Source organism: Daldinia decipiens, assembly GCF_022478715.1.
Source record: "Daldinia decipiens strain CBS 113046 unplaced genomic scaffold F4813scaffold_1, whole genome shotgun sequence".
Lineage (NCBI taxonomy): Eukaryota > Fungi > Ascomycota > Sordariomycetes > Xylariales > Hypoxylaceae > Daldinia > Daldinia decipiens.
In genome coordinates this window covers 1,727,245-1,748,709 of record NW_026054544.1, presented here as the reverse complement: position 1 = coordinate 1,748,709, position 21,465 = coordinate 1,727,245, and the positions used below count along the sequence as shown (strand labels likewise).

At 48.0% G+C, this 21,465-nt stretch overlaps 6 protein-coding genes across 6 annotated transcripts; 3 read left to right on the top strand and 3 right to left on the bottom strand.

Annotated features, from left to right (window-relative positions):
* Positions 1-9,052: 9,052 nt before the first annotated feature.
* F4813DRAFT_378390 (WD40 repeat-like protein) lies at positions 9,053-11,476 on the top strand (the record flags this gene model as incomplete). Its single annotated transcript, XM_049245330.1, has 2 exons — positions 9,053-9,184; positions 9,257-11,476. The coding sequence occupies 2 exons, from the start codon at positions 9,053-9,055 to the stop codon at positions 11,474-11,476; spliced, it is 2,352 nt and encodes a 783-aa protein (XP_049105037.1).
* A 219-nt stretch (positions 11,477-11,695) lies between these two features.
* Positions 11,696-12,622, bottom strand: F4813DRAFT_19241 (uncharacterized protein). Its single transcript, XM_049239442.1, has 2 exons — positions 12,301-12,622; positions 11,696-12,154 (listed from the first exon to the last, which is right to left on the bottom strand). The coding sequence occupies exons 1-2, from the start codon at positions 12,434-12,436 to the stop codon at positions 11,916-11,918; spliced, it is 375 nt and encodes a 124-aa protein (XP_049105036.1). The 5' UTR covers positions 12,437-12,622; the 3' UTR covers positions 11,696-11,915.
* Positions 12,623-13,129: 507 nt separating this feature from the next.
* F4813DRAFT_19331 (RF-1 domain-containing protein) lies at positions 13,130-14,419 on the top strand. Its single transcript, XM_049239460.1, has 2 exons — positions 13,130-13,573; positions 13,769-14,419. Exons 1-2 carry the CDS (start codon positions 13,346-13,348, stop codon positions 14,159-14,161), a joined length of 621 nt encoding a protein of 206 aa, XP_049105035.1. The 5' UTR covers positions 13,130-13,345; the 3' UTR covers positions 14,162-14,419.
* On the bottom strand, positions 14,105-16,618 carry F4813DRAFT_342875 (actin). Its single transcript, XM_049241469.1, has 6 exons — positions 16,282-16,618; positions 16,154-16,184; positions 15,961-16,016; positions 15,840-15,870; positions 15,001-15,772; positions 14,105-14,945 (listed from the first exon to the last, which is right to left on the bottom strand). Exons 1-6 carry the CDS (start codon positions 16,286-16,288, stop codon positions 14,715-14,717), a joined length of 1,128 nt encoding a protein of 375 aa, XP_049105034.1. The 5' UTR covers positions 16,289-16,618; the 3' UTR covers positions 14,105-14,714.
* Positions 16,619-18,295: 1,677 nt separating this feature from the next.
* On the top strand, positions 18,296-19,737 carry F4813DRAFT_19231 (Fes1-domain-containing protein). The gene has a single exon (XM_049239441.1). It carries the CDS (start codon positions 18,584-18,586, stop codon positions 19,328-19,330), a length of 747 nt encoding a protein of 248 aa, XP_049105033.1. The 5' UTR covers positions 18,296-18,583; the 3' UTR covers positions 19,331-19,737.
* On the bottom strand, positions 19,478-21,003 carry F4813DRAFT_342869 (ribosomal protein L5). The gene is made up of 4 exons (XM_049241468.1): positions 20,597-21,003; positions 19,932-20,527; positions 19,793-19,881; positions 19,478-19,732 (listed from the first exon to the last, which is right to left on the bottom strand). The coding sequence occupies exons 1-4, from the start codon at positions 20,830-20,832 to the stop codon at positions 19,607-19,609; spliced, it is 1,047 nt and encodes a 348-aa protein (XP_049105032.1). The 5' UTR covers positions 20,833-21,003; the 3' UTR covers positions 19,478-19,606.
* Positions 21,004-21,465: the final 462 nt, after the last annotated feature.

The window sequence follows — 21,465 nt, the reverse complement described above, 5'->3', positions numbered from 1 at the left end:
TCTTCAACAAGACTCGGAAATATATGAGAGTCACTGCACTTCTTTCCTAACGCACGAAATCATCTTAACTGCCTACCTACTCATCATACATAATTATATGTTATAAGGTGGTGGTGGTCTTATGTTACTTTGTAAAGATATTCCCCTGCTCACGACCCCTCGTCCTCCTTTTTAATTCTCCTGGGTCTCCCACACATTCCTTGGTTTCCCAGCTTTTGAATTCCTACTGCCCCGCACTTGGACTATCTTGGGATGCTTCCACGAATCCACGCAGAACCCCATACCCACATCTTAGGTACCTGAGTACCTAACCTAACCGAAAATTCTGGTTTGTCTTTCTTTACTTTCCTCGTATGGGCAGAATGTGAATCCAATTCAACTCTCGTTATGGCATTGGAATACCTAATTAGATTTACGATGCCTCCCGGCCAAAACCTACAGGGAATTGACATGGCCTGAACATAGCAAAGTCGTCTGCTGCAAGCAGTGTCGACTTACATATTAACAAGCTCGTTGGACGAATGAAAAGATCCCTGCTCGCACAGCCCAATACATCATGAGACTTTTTGCTGCGAGACAACGTCAGAACCTAGGAGCTCTATGTATTCTGCTTTTACATACTAGTGCCGGCCAATTGATCCGTCCGCTCCACCTGCATCGTGCTGTTGGCATATACGGTCTATCGTTTACTATTAAGCTTCCCCCTAGCTTCACGATCCAAGCTTCCCGCCAGTGGCTGGTGAACAATTGGTCATAGCAGCGATAGGTTTTGAAAAAAGAAAGAAAGAAAGAAAGAAAAAGTCGGATGCATTCAATGCCCATAGCTCACAGCCCACAGCCCACCAGCTGGTGATGGGTGCCGCCAGGAACAAGACCAACCAACCGCATGGACTGGTCGAACTGGCCTGCAACGCACATGTCGCACTTAGCATCAGTACGTACATACATATACTACATCTCCATATCTACATCCCCAGTGGGGAAGTGGGCATCAGTGTGGACATGCAAGAAGACACACGACAAGGCGTGGTCCGTAGATTCCAGGGCCAGGGTGGGTTCCTACTCTGGATACCCTTACAATGAGAGGTCATGAGACCTTCAATTCGGAGCTAACCACAAACTTTGAAATTTAAGTTGTGCGGAAAACTCCTCCGTCTCCTGGAGGTAGCCGACGGGCGAGTCAATCAACAATCGGCGTCATAGGTACCCTATGTATTCTAACCCTAGACCCGTCTAACCTAGTCCCTTGTCTTTCCTTGTCGTCCTTTGTCCTGGCACGACTCCTGCTACCAATTAACGCTCGTCACACACCCCTTACCCAGCTGCAAGTCACCAAGACTATCGTCCGCAGGAATACACTGCGTAGGAAATATCAGCTTCGATATTCCTTACCACGATATTCCGTGTTCATAAACCAGGTATATTGCCGGGGAGCCTCAGACGGGTTGGCGGTTTTAGATACAAGCCCGATGCTGGTGTCAAGTTGAGGCGAATTTGGCTGTAACACCTGCACGATCATCTATTACCCGAGGCCTAGATCCATCTACTGATCCCATCGTCATAATTATTATTGTTATTATTATTATTATAAGCCCCATCCTAAGGTTCTAGTGCCCCTAGTAAGCACATCCCGCAATCTGTGTTAGGTATGTATACAGATGAAAAAAAAAAAAAAAAAAAAAAACAGATAAACAGGTAACAAGAGAAGATATTACATACAATAGACTTTGAACCTCAACCATCCATGCCCTCATCCGCAGAGAAATGGGACTAGAATAGTATCCACATGCAGCGGCTTCTACGCCACCGCTCCAACCTTTTTGTGACTGATCACGGGCGGGTTGCAGAAATCCAATAAGCATGAAGAGTCGAGAGCCTCCTTCATTGAAAAGTTAGCTTGCTACAAAATTAATATACCACGTGAACAAACTCACGGTCGTAAAGCCTTAGCGCCAAGACCGAATGCAGCTCCTTGACCTCTATTTTAGGATGATCTACCCGATAGGAATTCGCAGATTGACGGCGTCCATAGAAAACGTTCAGCCCGAGCGAACACATGGTCTTTGTGTCTGGGTTGCTCCCCTATGCCGCCGCGTTAAGCCTTATTAAGAAGATCATGCAATACTTAGACCTTGGATCTACCATTCAAGGCGATCGAAGCAGCATGTGACCGACTCTGCAGAAAACACGGTCCCAACTACGGGTACCTAGGACACTCCGAAGAACGGTACCGGAGCATGCGTCGTGTCACGAGACACGAAAAACATAGTAATTATACCGACATGATTTAGAACATATGACAACCTGGGAAAGAAGAAAAAGAGCAATCGAGGTTTTCCGCCATTTCGACCCTGTCATGCAATGTGATCCTCTTTATCTCACCATCGGAAATACACTGGTCTTTAACTAGACGTGATGGCGCCCCGTTTAATTCCAAAGACCGATGGTCCATACATGCTATTCCGTACAGCGAACGACTGCTAGCCGTCGAAACCAGGTAGATTATTCTGACTGACTTCCGAGGTTACACTATAACCGATTCGAAGCTCTCTACCACCCAGCTCGCTCAGTGACCCTCAGATATGTGTCTTGGTCATAAATAACTACTTTAAGGGCTGGTTTGTTAATGTCCCTTAGGGGTATAGCCGAGAGCATCTGCGAACAATGATGCCTCTATCGAACCCGACACAGGAAGGAACTAAGGAGATTCCAGGTTGTTGGTACGAGATCCGTAAATTGTTTCATCAGTACCTCTTTCTTCCAGCAGAAAATTAGATAATATGGCAGTGTAAGTAGAGTTTAGAACAAGCCCTTCATCACAACAAACGCCTATGTTTCACTCGAAGACGCGGCGATCATCCCTAGCTTCCGGGTGGCTTAAGCGGGAGGCTCGACGTTTGAAGGCGTCGAATCGGAAGAAAAGCTATCTCATCGAAATTCGGGTATGACGTACCCGTAGTCCAGGCTGGTGAGACGGGTTGTCGAGGCGGCTGTCTGCATATTATGGTATGACATCCATATTTTCGGGATCATCGCACTTCGAGACGAGCCGTATTGTCTAGGCCTTTGGGCTCTTGAGAAGCACACAATGTGACCATCCCCTTGGAACTTTATCTCGGACGAGCACGGGTAGCCCCGGTAGACCTAGATCAGGCGGCTACACCTAGGTAACCTAATTACTTAGACTGCGAATATGGTGGGTGTATTCCACTGTCCGGGTAAGCAATTTGTATCCTGCATATTCCCAAAAACATCCCACCAACATGGTACCACTAATATTGCCAAATAGGATCTCTCATTAGGGCTACGAAATAGCTACGTCGTATGCGGTACCGTTCGTACTTGGCCTCACCTTTATGCCGTGCCTTTATACATAGTGGACAATAAGCGGCGTATAACTTTATTCGAAGTCGATTTCTTGTCTTCGGGGTATATTGAGCCTGAAGGAATTATATCTTACAACTTCCTAGGGTACGCGACCGGTATTGTCACAGACTCACAGATGAGTGTCTAGGAAGGTGGACGGACATGTTTCCCCTGCAACTACGTCCAAGAATAGGTAGTCGGCTTTTTTATGCGCTCCGAATTTCCATTTGTCCTGCCGGCCTTGTGCGACTTGATTATCTCGGACAATTCAACAGACAATGCATGTCCTTCGCATCTGAATCTGAACAGGATCTTAGCTTATACAATGAGCGCCGATATGGCAGTGGATGCCTGCATTTTGCATTTACGAGGTCTTGGTTAATTATTGCCGCGTATGCAATCTGTCACTCCGAGGTCGATATCTCCTTCTAAGCCACAGCAAAGTCTCGAGCAATTACAATCCCCTTACGACACGCACCACATCTCTATCAGAAAGTGCTATACTTATCAGGATCTATTACCTGTCACTCGCAACCGTCACCTTCCGAGAAAATTGAGGCGACAACTACTTATTGCTCTTCTTAATGCTCGTTAAGGGCTAGAGTGGTCTTATTTCATGCAGTAGATGAAATAGAATACGTGGGCATGTTCGCTAGAGCTCTATTGACGGCGTGAGGGATCCGCGCTGCGTCGAAACCGGGTTTTACAGAGACCGACGACGATTCAGTACGGCCTCGGATTCTTGGCTAACCCGATGATCTACGCTCCGAATAGGACGGAGCCGATGGTGCGCATAGCGAGGGATAAATTCCGGCACCGAGAGACAGGCCCCCTTATCCGTCAACTATACTCTTTTCATGCCAAGATTTCTTACCCCTGTGGAACACTTGGCATAGCCAAATTGATCAACAATCACAGGGCGTGTCTTTTATCTTCAGAGTCAAAGTTACCAGAGCTAATTCGGTTGTTATCACGAATAGATTGTGCTATGGCAAATATAAATTCTAAACTATTAGAATTTTAATACCAGAGGAGCCCGAAGATTGGATGACGAACTCTCCGACATTGGCATTCTAACTTAGTCGAACCCGACTACTTATACGAGCCTGGTTGCAGTGGCTCTAGGCCTTTCTCGAGTCATCGCAGCTTTAAGCTAATGGGAACCTGTGGTGTCGGCGTAGACAGAGTCAAAAAGGCATTGCAGAAGGCCAAGCCTTCATCTATCCCAGCAACCCAGTAGAGCTATTCTTAGGAGGTCGATGATACCCGGCTTAATGCCGCGCAACCCATAAAAAGCGACTCGACTCCAAGGGTGCCAATCATAAGCGCTGGGGAGTTGGAGATAGTCAACCCGAGAGGTCTCTTGCTAAATGAAATGCCTTCGATAACACACCGACTAGCTGAGAAGCCTGGATCAGCCGCAATACGGCTTGTCGAGGATATCATACCCATCCTACACACCGTGACTTTCATGCCCCAGGTTCCGCATTCCCGCTTTGGGAATATTTCATTTTATCCCGCCTTAACTACATATAAGACTAGAACACTAAGGTGATAATCATAATAATGCCCGAGGCGGGGTAGCTTGACGTCGACACAAAAAGACAGGCTAGGAAGAGAGGATAGAATGAGAGGGTGCAGCATTGACAGCTTCTGTCACAAATGACGATAATACCACCACCACTTCGGAGAATGCAGGAATCCTCGTCATCTGACGGAACGAAAAGGAAGAGGAAAAGGAAAAAGAAAAAGAATAATAATAATAACAATTGAGGAGGAAACCGGACTCACCACACACCCTTGCATGCGGGCTCTGGTGAAGTCAACCTGCTCACCTTTAGATGCGGCAAGATAATAAAACGATCTTCCTGCTTCTATACTTTATCTGATTATTCTCGCCCGCACCACACCATGGATACGCCGGCAATCCATGCTTTAAAGCGCAATTTTATAAATTCCCCTGCCGGATAAAAGTTTTTAGGGGGGGGTGAGCCGCTGACTTACAGACGTGGCAAGCAGCGTAGCTTTTGTCATGTGGCCTAGCTCCAGATTTACGAGCTTCGGTTATTAGACAAGATCTGTCGTCACCTTAGTGCAACGGAAACGCCGATCATATAACTAGGTACGTAGCGAGCTTGTATAGAGTCGATTGAAATTCTTCCTAGCTCTGTAGTGCAAAGGGGGGAGCTATAGATATTAGAACCAGGGCCTTACTTCCGGATCGAGCGACATGCATCTTCCATCACAGTCTTATGGCTGCAAGTAGGTGGGCAAACCCGACAAGCCGACTTCTTAATAACAACTAGGAGGTAGGCCTGTTGGTCAATTTTACCGGGGTATAGGCCTTCTTCCCACCAAAGTAACTGACCAAGTATTCGATCAAGTATTTGGTTCCTGAGAAGAGAGCTGGCAAACGGAGCTGTCAGCGCTAGGAACTGCGGAACGTTTCTCGTTGCTGCAACCACAGCCGGCAGAGACCTAGCACACATACATAACATACATAACATACATAACATACATATTGCTCATGAACTGCACGGCTTAACTGACTAACTAGACCTAGCTGCAGACTTAGTGAGCTCTGATACGCTTCTTTAGCAACGTCACCGCCCAATATGAGAGGTTGCTGCTATCCACAAGCCTCTTCTCCAGTGCCGTTACTGCACGTATGGGTTTTCTGGCGGTTGATCCTGCTTATTCTGGTATCATACATGCAATCTAAGGGCACAATGAGTGGACCGTCCCAGTTCCACAGCATTTACCAAAGTATCCCATCATAGTATGCAGATGGGATGGGACGCCGGTGGTGTCTAATCTTCCTATCACTGACACCGAGTACTGAAAGACGGATACGAAAGAGCCAATATTCTGTCTCGTGAGGTGCCTCGCTCGAAGGCCGTATTGTTCATGATTGTTTTGATTGGGCTATTCCAAGCGACTTTAGGTCTCATCATAGCTACCGCACATGAGTTACTCTACACGGGCAGACAGCCCCACGGGCGCCTCGCCCGGCTGCCTTGCATTGCGGTTGTATCATACCGGTCCGATATGAACCACGAATACGGCTTTGTAATTATGTTGGTCAGGTGTTCAGATTGGTGGGTTCCGGCCGAGTTCTGTCTTCGGGAGATTCAGGGCAGCTGTTCCAACTATCTACGCCAACATACGAAAAAACACTAGGCGTCTCCTAACAACTGAGAGCCAGCTATATGCTAACTATATGCTACATCAGCGTGGTGTTATTTTTTGAAAAGCTGAACTCCACAACGGTTACTGCGACAGGTCGTTGCGATGTGACTTCGGATCATCTTCCGGTATCTTACTACGGGATTGATTATATTTGTCATGGTCGGTATTAAAAAAAGAAGACTGCACAAAATGCTGCTATCTTCACTATTAGTACTACTGAAACTCCGTGGGTATAAAAATATCATTAGATTAGCGATATTGCCCGAGATGACCCAATATCGTCAAGACTCTCCCCCGTGCCACAGCATAAGGCAAAGATGCTACCTCCAAAAGTAGACAACAAGAAAACTCGACCATGACATCCTGTGTGACGACAGATGCACACTATTCCTAAATTATTTACTGAAGAGCGTGAGGCTCTTGAACTGACCTGAGACCCATCTGAATGGAACACTTCGGTTGTTCCGTTGGCACCACGTAGGCGGTAATACAAATTCACACGAAACTAAGCCCAACATAATTTCCTAGCCACCAATCACCAGCCTAGAGGCCTCTACAAGCGGTGCTGCAAGATACCAGTTACCCCTTGAAGGATTCCGGCTCGGCGTAGATTCGAGGAGATACTGCTTAGAAGCCGCTTCTAAACCATCGAATAGGGACGATGGCATGGAAATTGCGAGGGACCCTTAGCCGGGAAACGCAACATAACATACGTACGTATCATAGAACCCTTAGGCTTCCACTGAGATGTTCTGTTACGACCAATTGATTAATCACATGCACGTCTCACTAAGCGAATGGTTTGGGAATCAGATCATCTCAAATCTCCTGGGTCAGGCGAGTTGCACAGTACCAAGCTTCAACGGCGACATTATATCAAAGTGCTGACCGTCTTACGTATTAATTAAGAGCCTGCATCTGTTACATAGTGCGCGGTCGCGTACAGGACGGATTTCCCATAGGCAGCAGAGACCATGATATGATAGGCGAGAAGTAGTAATTTAGGAGGTATTTTAGAAGACACAAACTTGGATGAATCGAAATTGACAAAAGGTTCGTCGGGAGGGAAATTCTTCCCCTCATTTCCTTAGCCGTCATCAATCCGGGAGGCCTACATCGTGCCGCCGTTCCCAAGTTCCTAGCCCGCAGCACATTCTAGTTGTCGACACGGTCCCGACGACAATGCGTAGTGCGCGGGAGAGGTTCTAACGCGCAGCTCGTAGCAGCAGGTCGCTTGTCGCCCCTGGCAGACGTCTTCGACGTCCCTCGTGGCGCCGAGGGGGTAAACCCTGGCGCCACGGAATTCAGAGGTAGATAGATCGATCTCACCCGGTGGCCGGTAGGCAAGGGGCTGGTGCGCCGCTCAGAATAGAGCCGACGCTCATGCGGAAGCTTATAGTGGATGCTCCATCAGCGCCCAAGTTGATCAGGTGTCTGCGGGCACGGCACGTGTGTCTTGGTCGGGCATACATAGCATATGTATGTACACTTGCTGCACGGCGGCAAGGAGGGAGCTCAGGGTTAAGGGCGGCTGTTTTGGATATTGTAATTGGTAAGGGGGTTAGAGGTGTTCCATTTCCATTTCCATCTCCATTTCCATCCCAACTATCGTAGCGTTCGCGAGGAGTTTGTCTACCTAAGTTATCTGGTCACCTACTAGCCTACTAGCCTGCTGATATTACCTACTTTGCGAAGACAATTTGTCAATGATACGGTTTTGGTCGGGGAGTATAGAATTATGAAACGGGGAATCGGAATGGTGCTCCTTCAAATTGTGTGAACCAATTGCTTGTATACGACGCTCGACGGTGTGGAAAGGAGACGTTCTTATTAGCCCCGAGATATCGTCCAGTAGGGTATTTGTGGCTTAAGGCGCAATAGGGCAATCCAACATTAAAAACCCATACTCTGGTTCTTTAAGGTACCAAGTTTCCATTTATAGTATTATTGTCTTAAATTACGGTATATTTAGCATTAGCCTCTTGTACGCTGCATGCTTCAATAGGAGTAAAGGATTCATCTATATACATAGTACAAGGAGTTTGATCATAGTTACGTCATTGAAACTACCCACCCAAGTAGGCAATTAAACATGAGATGTTTGATATGAGAGTATATGCTAGGAAGGGAATAGATGATAGCTTTATTTCTAATTATAATACCTACCTTATGAATACGGTAAATATAGGTAGTAAACAGTAATAAGTTACATACTAGGTTACCTATGTACGCTATAAGAGAGGAAAGGTTTATGTAAGTCAGCGTATGTAGATAGAGTATACCCTAGGTTAGGTACCTAGTTAAGTACCTATACTATAAGGATATGTATAATGCCGACTGTATGCACCCGACAAGTGGGGATTTGCAACTGACGCAGACTTCTCAACTGAATTTTTGGAGCACCGACCAATCACAAGCCCTGTCTTTTATACTTTGTAAAAGCAACTTGCTATGTACCAAATCGTTTCCAATACAAAACACAACTGCAACGCCGCACATGGAGAATTACCAGGTCGGCGTCGATTATCTCTCCGCTGGTGCCAATAGGCATACTGCTGTAGCAGATTGGAACGAAGATGGCATTGTGGCTTACGGAGCTGACTCATATATCGCTCTCTGGCGACCCCATGTAGGTCCAACTAATTATGATTCAAGGGTCTGATGTATATTTTGTTAATTTCTAATACTCTTCTTTCGTTAGGATTCACAACCAAGAGGTGTGACGAACCTCATCTCCGGACATAGTGGTGCCGTTAAGGCTGTCAGGTTTCTGCCCAAACTTGAGGGGGAGTCTAAAACGTATTTGCTCAGTGGTGCCGATGACCAGAGCCTGAAAATATGGGAGCTCTCATCCGATAGTTCTGATTTCACTACTGCATCTTGCATCCAGACTGCACAGGGCCATACGGCTGCAATTAACTTTATAGCAGCCTGCCATGAAGGAGCGTCGGCAACTTCGACGTCGAGGATATTTGCTACGGGAGCAGCTGATGCCTCGATAAAAGTGTGGGCTTTGGAAGAAGGCAATGTTCGCTTGCTACAAACGATTAAGACTGCTCCGAAATTCTTCCCTCTTTCAATAGCTCTAAGTACGCTTAGACAGGATGGTGAAGCCTTGGTCCTAGCCGTAGCGGGAACTAGAGACATCGTCCAAATATTCGTGGCAAGTTCTAGAAATGACCCCGGGTTCCAGCTTCAGGCGACCTTGTCAGGTCACGAGGGTTGGATTCGGTCATTAGATTTTACACGGGAGGGAACTAGTCCCGATAGCGATTTGATACTGGCATCCGCGAGCCAGGATAGGTATATTCGCCTCTGGCGGTTTCACCAGGGTAAGGAGTTGCCCGCTGCAGCTGCAAACGGAGCTGATCCGTCTATGGGTGCATTCATGCCGGGCAGATCTCCTTCAAACAAGGCCCATAGACTGAAAACTGTAGAAAAGGACTATTCTATCACATTCGAGGCTCTATTGCTAGGACACGATGATTGGATTTATAGTGCCAGATGGTACTCGGATCTGACTACCGGGAAACTCCAATTGCTTTCCACTTCCGCAGATAATACATTAGCTATATGGGAGGCAGACCCTTCGTCGGGTATCTGGGTGACGACTGTACGGCTCGGTGAGATCAGCAGGGAACAGGGTGCCACTACAGCAACGGGCAGCACAGGTGGTTTCTGGACGGGACTTTGGTCACCGGATGGAACTTCGGTCGTATGCCTCGGGAGGACCGGTAGTTGGAGGTTGTGGGACTATAATAAGGAGCGAGATCAATGGATCCCACACATCGGTATCACTGGCCACACAAGAGCCGTCACCGGTATAGCATGGTCAAAAAATGGTGACTATTTACTTTCTACGAGTGCAGACCAGACGACACGGTTGCATGCAAGCTGGAACAACGGACCTGGTAAAAAGACGTGGCATGAGATGGCTCGGCCGCAAATTCACGGTTATGACCTTAACTGTATCGACTCGCTTGGGAATTCCAAGTTCGTCTCCGGCGCCGACGAGAAGCTGATGCGTGTATTTGATGAGCCGAAGGCGGTGGCAAAGCTACTAAGTAGGTTGTGTGACATCGGCAATGAAGACGTCGAGGCTATGCCCGACGCTGCCAACATGCCGGTCCTCGGCCTCTCAAACAAGGCAATCGAAGCTGTTGACGACGATCTCGAAGTCCAAGCAGCCAATCCCGAGACGGACCGAGGCGCCTTAGATCCAGGGTCCACGGTCCGCAAATCCGTATTGGATATAGACCACCCGCCATTCGAGGACAGCCTCTCTCGGCACACCCTCTGGCCCGAAATTGAAAAGCTCTACGGACACGGCTACGAGATTTCATGTCTGGCTGTAAATCACGATGGAACTTTGATTGCTAGCGCATGCAAAGCGAGCTCGATCAACCATGCCGTCATCCGTCTATTCGAGACGGAGAAGTGGACTGAAGTGAAACCACCATTAACAGCTCATTCTCTAACCACGACACGCCTACGATTCTCTCCCGATGATATGTACTTACTCAGCGTTGGGCGAGACAGGCAATGGGCGGTTTTCGAGAGGGACAGTGATAATAAGCAGAGCTATAAGCTCATGCAGTCCAACCCTAAGGGTCATTCGAGGATGATCTTGGATGCAGCATGGGCTCCTTGGACCAATTCAGTTGTGTTCGCCACAGCGGGTCGAGACAAGCAAGTGAAGTTATGGCGACACGCATCGCCCGACTCCGCGGACTCAGGCATCACCTGCGTAACTACTATACCAGAAATTCATCCGGTCACGGCTATCGACTTTCTACATCGTAACACCGAGGATAATACCTTTCTCCTAGCTGTAGGCACAGAGATTGGAAATGTTTCGATATATTCGATCGATGCGACAGCTCTCGGTGTATCTTCAAAGTTGAGTTTAAAGCCAGAGTAAGTTTCTGATATCTAACTTCTAGAATATCAACCACTGACGGTTTAACTATAGACTATGCCTAGCCAAGGCTGTTCTCCAACTCTCATGGAGGCCAATGCGATCTGTGAACGAGCTGGCGATAGCTGGGGAGGATGGCTCACTTAGGGTATATTCGTTCTCAGAAGGAACCCCGTGAAACTGTCTTGCTTCCAACTATGCAACTCTCTAGACACGCACGTCCTCCCAATGGGCTTCTTGGAAGTTATCCGCGAGCCCATTGATACAAATCTATCGACCCAGACGCCATATTATCTCACTCAAGCACATTAACGCCTCATCCCATTACTCGTAGACCAGGCTGCACCATATACAAGCACCACTGATTACCATTATTATATCATTCGTCGTCTGCTGGTTTGCACAAGAAAGAAACATGCCCGAGGCTTCATCCGTGCATAAATCATAGCTCCCGGTTCATATATTCGGCCGTCTCAGTAGCCACTGCCGCCATAGTCTTAGCCATAGACGAAGTTGCTAGTGATAGTGCGTCCTTATTGCCTGCGACCACGTTGGATGCAACCCCGCTGTCACCGCCGTTGACGTAGAACCAGGCGCGGCTGATGATGAAGAGAAGGTGCTGGGGGAGGTAGAGTACGACGGCGATGGTCAATAGACTGCACAATAGGAATACGACAGACCCTGTATAAAAGAGACGATTAGCACGTAGGCCATTTTAACTCGGGGCTAGTATTGCAGTGTATTTATCCCGTTCCCTTTCCCTGATGTAGAAGCATGTCGAGGGATAGTTCTGCGGCAGTGATAGCGTCGATAAACAGATAACTTACAAAATATAAATCTCTCGGCCGACGTGAACATGTAGACGCCGAAGGTGACCTCGATCTGGTACTGCTTCAACCGAAGCCAGCGGCCAAACCGCTGGACAGCATTGAGGTTCTCGGGCTCTTTTGTCAAGTACTCCATCTTGATTATATTTGCTTTATTTTCTTCTCTCTTCTTTTCTTTTCGATATCCCTTATCTCCCTTGCCAAATCCAATTCGGGTTTTTTGCGTCTCTACCGGTCGGATTCGCGCGATAGATCAAGCAAGTCAGAGACCTGTGTTCCCCCCTATTGCCTTGAGGGTTGGGTTGGGTTATTTAAATTAAAGCGCTTCAAGAAAACGTCGTCAACGGCGAAAGAGAGATGTTGCACGCAGTAGATATGTATGTGTGTTGATATGTATTCGGAGGCCTCGTCTCGTCTCGTCTCGTCTCGTCTCGGAAGGAATAATTCACAAAAGACAGGGATACACAAGTCGAAGCAGTAGCAGTAGTTCTCGAACCACGCTTGCTCTATGTATGTACATATGTATGTATTTATTTCTCTTCGTTCGTGGAAGAAAAAAAAAAAAAAAAAGGTCTTTGTCTCGTCTTGCTCGCAAAAATCCACCGCCGGCCGAAGGAAAACGGGACGCGTAATTGGCGAATTGCCCTCAAGGGTACGGGTACAACAGCACGGATCCTTGCTATTGTTTAACGGCTGCACTTAATAGTATAATATGTATGGACGACTTAATTGGACCAGGGGGAACGGGAAAGTGGGAATTACCCCTTTTATGGGGTGGCGCCTTTGCTGAATTGTCGGAATTGCCTGCCGCGCTAATTTATTAGGTAAGGTAAGGCAGGGTACCTATGTAAGTACTATCTACTGAGCTAGGGAGAAAAAAAAGAGAAAAAAAAGTAAGTGCCAGTGACGTCGCGGCACGGGTCTGGCAGCTGCTAATGCTGTTTACAGCAAAGATGCAGAATTGACATTTTGTATGTATGTACATACATACGAAGTATAAAATTATTAGAAGGGTCTCCTAGCACGACAATAATACCTACCGACAATGCCCTCCCTGCTGCTGCGGCTGCAACCGTTCCGCAACTACCTCCCCTCCATATCTCGACCATCCCATATATATTCCGCCACCGCCATCGCCTCTCGACCGTCCAGCTTCTCCGCCTCCCCGCCCCTCCTCAAAAACACCAACCTGCCGCCGCGCCCCAAGCCGCCTCCCGAGGAAGACATCGAGGAGTCCTTCCTGAAGGGCAGCGGGCCCGGCGGCCAGAAGATTGTGCGTGCCTGGCTACATACATACCTGACTAACATACCCATAGAGAGATATATATCCATATCCTCCCTACCTACTATGCCATATCCCTACACCCCTACACACTTACCTACCTACCTACCTACCTACCTACCTACATAGCCGCCCACATAACCCCCAGCCAGAAAAAAAACGCACCAACTAACATCCCCCCCCCAGAACAAAACCAACTCAGCAGTCCAACTCAAGCACCTCCCCACCGGCCTCGTCGTCAAGTCCCAAGCGACCCGCTCCCGCTCCCAGAACCGCGTCATAGCCCGGCAGCTGCTAGCCGACAAGCTGGACGACCTAGCCCGCGGCGGCGAGAGCCGCTCCGCCGTCGTCGGCGAGTTCAAGCGCAAGAAGAAGGCTAGCTCCGCCAAGAAGAGCCGCCGCAAATATCGTAAGCTCGATGGGGAGAAACAACAGGTTCAGGCTGGGACCGCGCTGCAGGAAGAAGAGGCTCTAGAAGAAGAAGAGGAGGAGGAGGAGGAGGAGGAATTCGAGGATGGTGGGGGGGAGAAAGAATTTCCAGATAGCTCGAGGAGTAGTGAAAGAATAGAACATAAATAAAGCTTAAAAAATAAGCTTCAAAAGGTAGGCAGCTGGCCCATCTACACGAGTATATGTGAAACCGTGGGATTTTGCTTCGCAATTACTTTTTGAAGCATAACCTATATCGGTTATTACACGAGCATATTTACAAATGGTTGAAGAAATAGTTTCTACTGAATCATTACGTAGTAGGTTTTTACATGCTTGTGGTTCACAAGGTGGCACGCCAGACTTATTAGTGTAACGAAGAAATAAAGTAGTATATGATCAACCTCGGCTGGAATTGTCTAGTCCACCCCGTGCTTGAATGGGCCTCCTAAAAGTAAAGCACCTCATATTCTCTTTTTCCCTGGGAGTAATACAGCCCCAATCTTTCGACCATTATCAGAATTTTTCGTAGATACGAGTCTCGACTGGGATACATTCGCAACGGTGGGAGCTCCAAACATGTCGCGCCCCGGTTGGGAATATTACGGGCTCGTGAGAAATTGTTGGGTTTGCGGTGATTCAGGCGCTATTTTATTGTCAGACCCTTATACCAGGAGCGTAATTTCCCATGGGAGTAAATACCTTAGAAGCACTTGCGGTGAACGATCGAAGGACCGCTCTCGTCGTACTCCTGCTTGGAGATCCACATTTGCTGGAAGGTGGACAGAGACGCCAAGATGGAACCACCGATCCAGACAGAGTACTTTCGCTCGGGGGGAGCGATAATCCTGACCTTCATGGATGACGGGGCCAAGGCGGTGATCTCCTTCTGCATACGGTCGGAGAGACCAGGGTACATGGTAGTACCACCAGACTGTAGATAACACATTAGTACTTAGATTAGAGACATCCAGAGAATAAATACGTACCATGACAATGTTACCGTAGAGGTCCTTTCGGACATCGACATCACACTTCATGATGGAGTTGAAAGTGGTGACGTGGATACCACCGCTCTCAAGACCTAGCACAGAAGGCTGGAACAGAGCCTCAGGGGCACGGAATCGCTCGTTACCAATAGTAATGACCTGACCGTCGGGAAGCTCGTAGGACTTCTCCAAGCTGGAGCTCTGGGCAGCAGTCTGGATCTCCTGTTCGAAGTCAAGAGCGACGTAGCAGAGCTTCTCCTTGATATCTCGGACGATTTCTCGTTCGGCAGTGGTGGAGAAGCTGTAACCGCGCTCAGCGAGGATCTTCATGAGGTAGTCGGTCAAGTCACGACCAGCCATATCGACACGAGCAATGGCGTGGGGAAGGGCGAAACCTTCGTAGATAGGGACAACGTGGGTAACACCATCACCGGAGTCGAGCACGATACCAGTGGTACGACCGGAAGCGTACAGAGACAGGACGGCCTGGATGGAGACGTAGAAGGCGGGGGCGTTGAAAGTCTCGAAGACAATCTGGGTCATCTTCTCACGATTAGACTTGGGGTTGATAGGAGCCTCCGTGAGCAGAACGGGGTGCTCCTCAGGAGCCACACGCAGCTCGTTGTAGAAAGTGTGATGCCAGATCTTCTCCATGTCATCCCAGTTGGTAACGACACCGTGCTCGATGGGGTATCGCAGGGTTAGGATACCACGCTTCGACTGTGCCTCATCACCGACGTACGAGTCCTTCTGACCCATACCAATCATGATGCTAGCATATTGTTAGATATTGTCGTGCGCGGAGGTTATACATGTAGTATATCGGATCAGCTACTTACCCATGATGGCGGGGACGACCAACGATGGACGCTATGTTAACATGTTAGAAAAGAATCCAAATTTAGGCCCGTTCTGATGAGACTGAAGCGGGGACGATGGTTGGGCGAGGATGGAACTTACGGAAAACAGCTCGGGGAGCATCATCACCGGCGAAACCGGCCTTGCACATACCCGAACTAATATCAAGTCAGCTCGAGTGTTCTAACATTGTTTATTTCGAAGCTACTGTCAAAGGGTTTGGATGATGATTATATTTAGATCACCCCCCAACGACGTGCGCTTCGGGATGCGGTGAGGTGAGGATAAATCTTACCCATTGTCGATAACGAGGGCAGCAACTTCCTCTGCGATGAAAAGTAACGTTAGCCATTATGAACTCGTTAGAAGCTCGAAGGCACCAGTTGGATTCGAGATAAGAGCTTAGGCTGAGCAGCAACATACCCTCCATTGTGATGGATTACGTAGGTTAGGTGTTAAAAGATTATAACAGAAGAGAACGAGGAAGTTTCTGATAGCCCTTGCGATTCCCGGATCGTGAGAGCAAGTATGGTGTTGTTTTTCTCGACGTCTGCTGGGCAGAAGGATGACGAGAAAAAGGAGGTGTTTGGCGTGGAAGTTGATTTTAAGGTAGAGAAGTCGGACAAGTCAATTACTTCTGGGGCGAGAGTGTGGGAAAAAAGGGAGGAACGAAGTTGGCTTGATGCACCGATCCCACAGTCGATGGGAGGAACTTGTGGGCCGAAACAAAAAAAGAGGCGGGGCACAACCAAGTACAAATACGTAGGCCTATCAGAGACGCCATACCGCTTCAAAGTACCCAAGGTACCTTCTAATACTTTCTAATTTTACAGGGGTAAGAATGGCCTACGCACATAACCCAATTCACTTAGACAATTACAACTGGATAGAACCAGTGATACAACTGGATACAACTGGGTAGTGCACCCTTCACCGCTGACACAAAGCGGAAATATGCCTAGTAATCTGTCCAAATAAATAAGCTCCTTCTAGTTAGGGACGATAGTTAGGTACAATACCTTCTACCTAACGCTAAGTTACGTTGGTTGATAAACATTAATCAGGCATCTTCGAAAAAGCTTCAACTTTCGACACCCTGATTTATCTAGTATTTGATTGGTATATTGACAAGGCGTCACTAATTGTTATCTTTACATACGGCTTAGCATATGACCGTATCCATGCCTAGGTAGAATCCTAAGCTCTGCCTCCTCGCCAAGACTTACCTACCGATAGACTACCTAAAGGTACCTAACCCACCTCGTTGTCGCGGTCTGTGTACGGTACCTATCTTAGTATTTACCTGGTAGTCAGGGGTTTAGGTTAGGTACACTTCAGGAAGTCTGCAACTTATCTCGTACTTGAAGATGCGCCGAGGACCGACAGCCCAGTCGATACATAATCTTCCACACATGTGTTTGCAGTTTATCGGGCATGTTGCCTGTGGCTTAGCATAGGAGCTCAATTACGTATACTATTAGAAACTGTGTACTCCCATCTGATATCCGACTTGATAGGTTTATTATAGAAAACTTGACGCCAAGCAGGCATCGCCGATACTGGTCAGAATTGACAATCTCATTGCTCATTGGGGCGAGTGGGTTGCGTATGCAGGGGCAAAGGAATTCGTGCTGTCCTACCTCTTTTATGCCAGCCTCGCCTACCTTCTCGACGACTATTTCAACTATGTATGTACATACGTACCTATATATGATGATTCGTAAAGACTTACCCGTTCCTTTGGCTAATATGCTACTTACTCTAGGCAGATACTCAAAGGGTGAGATGTAATGCAAACATGTTAGTTTCAATTTTAGAAACAGCCATCAAGTATTTACGAAGAAAAAGGAGCCAGAAAGCCGCTAACAAATAGACTGGTATTATTTAATTTGACATCGTGACATGGCAACTTGATCAAATTTTATAACCATATCTTGAACTGTTAGGGGTAAGGGCGGTCAAGACTGGAAGAAAAAGAAGGCGGGGTGAGGGGCATTCATGGTGGGGCAGCTCAATCATCATCATCATCTTTATTAGGTATGTTATGTATGGCAATGACTGAAGAAGATAACGGCTATTGGGATGTCTACCTAGGTACATGTCTGATAAATATAGGTATCAGACAGTCAAGCCGCCTGTGGCGCCTGTAGCTATCAGTTATCAAAAAAAAGAAAGAAAAGAAAAGAAGAAGAAAAGGAGTTGTGCCTAATTCTACCCAATTGACAGTAAATGCTCTTTCAAATAAAAATTCTTTTCTGATTGGCCAATATCTATATCTTCTCTCCACTTTCTCAGCTTATCAGCCCTGTCCTTGTGAAGCTTCGCGAACCTTGGAGATCTATGGAGAAGATTGTAAGGTAGGTACCTAAGGTAGGTAGTTAGGTAGTTACTCAGCCAAAATTTTGACAAATTGACGAACACAGCCTAAGAATGCAATACCTCTATGAAGGCGTCGTCTGAAAATTTCAACATATCCAGTAATTTCAACATCTAAAATTGACATCTAAAATCGACATCAAAATCTTCAAGGCAAACCAATCGCTCGGTACTCAGAACCTTGTCTCAGACAACGTAAAACGACGTAATCTACCAAACTTCAGCAACCTCCCTTGCTTTTCCCCGCGGCCGAAGAGAAAAGAGAAATCTTGGCTTAACTATTCGAATTACCACCAAATCTTTTCTTCACAAGACACACCCGATCAAGGGTAGGAAAGAAATCGCAAAAATGGCAAGTGAAAAAGGCCTAAACGAACTGCTAAAATGGAGCATCGAAAACTCCGCAGAGACCGACCCCTCGGCCCCCGAACCCACCGCGCCCCGGTCAACGCTGAGCGCGGAAGCCCTCGCCGCGATCATGGGCGCGCCGTCCGACGCGGAGCTGATGCGGGCGTCCGTCGAGCACATCACATCCAGCGACCCCGAAATCACGCTCGAGTCTAAGCTGATCGCCTTCGACAACCTAGAGCAGCTAGTCGAGTCGCTCGACAACGCCAACCTCCTGTCTAAGCTGGGGCTGTGGACGCCGCTGCTCGAGCTGCTGGCCCACGAGGAGGACCAGCTGCGGCTTATGGCGGCGTGGTGCGTCGGCACCGCCGTCCAGAACAATGCGCCGAGCCAGGAACGCCTGGTGGCGCTGGGCGGGGTGGAGAGGCTCGTGACGATGGCGCTGGGCGACCGGTTGCCGGTGGAGAAGCGCACGGGTGCTGGAGAGGAGGAGGAGACGACGACGACGACGACGACGAAACCGGAGGAGAGCGCTGCTGCTGCTGATCAGGGAGAGACGAAGGACGTGCGCCGCAAGGCAGTCTATGCGCTCAGCTCCGCTGTGAGAAATTACCAGCCCGCTTTAGACGTTGCCGCCAAGGAGCTGCGGAAGAGGGGCGAGGAAGTCCAGGAAGGTATTGACGCAGCGGATATGGATGCAGTGGACGGACTGATTAACGGATTGAAACAGAGGGCTTTGAATGCATAAGATTCGATGGTTATGGGGTATGGGACAATGGCATCATCGGCGTTGGTGGGCACATCTGGGTCAGTCAAAAAAGGGGGATCTACGTGGTCATGATACACTTAGAGATAGTCACGGGTTTCTACAATCGTAAAACACGAAACGACATTATGCATCTTTCAGTTCTTTTGATTTATAATTCCGCATATAATTATTGTACAGCTGTATTAGTCTACAGCACCATCCTAACATGGCAGGACGGTGAATATGTACGTCTTAAGGTAACATGAGTGCCATGTCTTAGTCTACGAGTTTACCGTAGAATGGAATACCCAGACTCATGCAGAGTATTCTGGCGTGTCTGTCAGACTTGGCTGTTGTTTCGAGGGTCATGCGGCACCCAGATATCATCTTGGATGGGTATAGCTAGATGCGCATGTAAGTAAATGGCTAATTCCGTTGCCTAATGTATTTTTGAAAACTTACAGAATAGTTGGCTTCGATTTCCGGGAAGTAGAGCATGTCCTGGGGTTCGAAGCCCCAGCTGATGTTACCGGTGCTGTCACCGCTGGTGCCTAGATTTTGTTAATGCCTAGTTTTCTCGAAATGGTCAATAGATACAAACCTGAAATGCCCTTCCAATCCTTGATCTTTGGAAAGACTAGATGGATGACCTTGTCCATGAATTCGTAAGCATGGTCTCCGTATAGCGAACATTTAACGCCCGTCCTATCACCCTTGACAATACCCCACTGCGAGACACTCGTCTTGGTTGTCGTAACCTCGGGGCGGACACCTGCAATGGTCCGCAACACTGCCCTTCCCACAGTGATATGGTCCGGGTTCTTCTTCGCCTTGGGCATGTACATAGCTAGATGTACCGCCCTGATCTCGGGAATGTTCTGCCAAGTGATACTCTTCTCGAGCGGGAAGAGAACATCGGCACCTCGGGGACCTCTCTTAGGTCGATTTTTCATATAGGGTGATGTGTCGTCCCATTCCCGCAACCGTATCCTTTCAGGCTTGTCAGGTGTTCCGGGGGGAACGTGCTGGTACATTAAAGTCATGATGTCGGAGGCGGTTGTCGAGTGGAAGGTTTGCTTTAGTCGGGGGAGATTGAACGGTCCAGGCGCGAAATCTCGAGCGACAGGATCCGAGGACGGGGGCGGTTGAACCGGGTGCAAAGGTCCTCGGTCAAATTTGGGAGGATGGTATCGGTATCTACGCGATCGAGATTCAGCAACCCATTCCTCCGTTCAAAGGTTTCATCGCATTGTATGTCGGGCCTACCTCTCGTGCGGCAATTCGTAGTTTCTGCGACTTGCCCTCTTCCTTGGGTCCGTAACTTTTGCATCTTCCCTTGTGACAATTGGCGCCGTTAAGCCGGAATCCTCCTCAATATCAGGTATCACGGGCGTAGCGCCGGTAGATGCACATCTTTGAAGAGTGGCCGAACAAGGCATCCAGCGCGAGGCGGTACCAAGAAGCTGGCGGCCAGCTCGAGGGGCTTCTCTGAGAGCTGCCATGATGTCTCGCGCGCTCTAACAGCGAATTTCTCGCAGCCTACTCCACGCAATCAATCTACGGCCTCAAAAGCTCAAAAGGACGGAAATTTCCTAGGCGCATATCTATTCCCACGGCCCCACAGCACGGGAAAGTTTTTCGGCGAAACCACTAATCCGATGGTTATTTTAAGATAATTCTAGCTTTATGATTGGTGATTCTTATTACGTATGTACATGCACCTAGTAATTCCAACCCCACGTTGTGTAACCTACCTCGCCATCCTAAATCGAAATCCTTAGCGATTATGTACCTATACAAAGTACATTATGCACACGTACCTAATGCACTTATGCAGGGACGCTCCCATGTAATAATTGCACGAACAATCCAACGCCGTAATTGTTTCACTTAGTTGAGGCTATTCCTACTAATTCTGAAGGCAGGCATGAACCGTTGAGCATCATTATTGCACGTACTTGGCGTGCTAGATTATAAGGTCTTGGTAAAGGGTTAAGGCGAAAACACCTTACATCACATACGTAGATCGATCAGTAATACATAACATATATCGTCACTTTACATATGTAGGTAACATAAGCTCTATTTACCTTAGACACCGAAGGAAGCTCGGGATGCTAATAGCGCCTGATAAT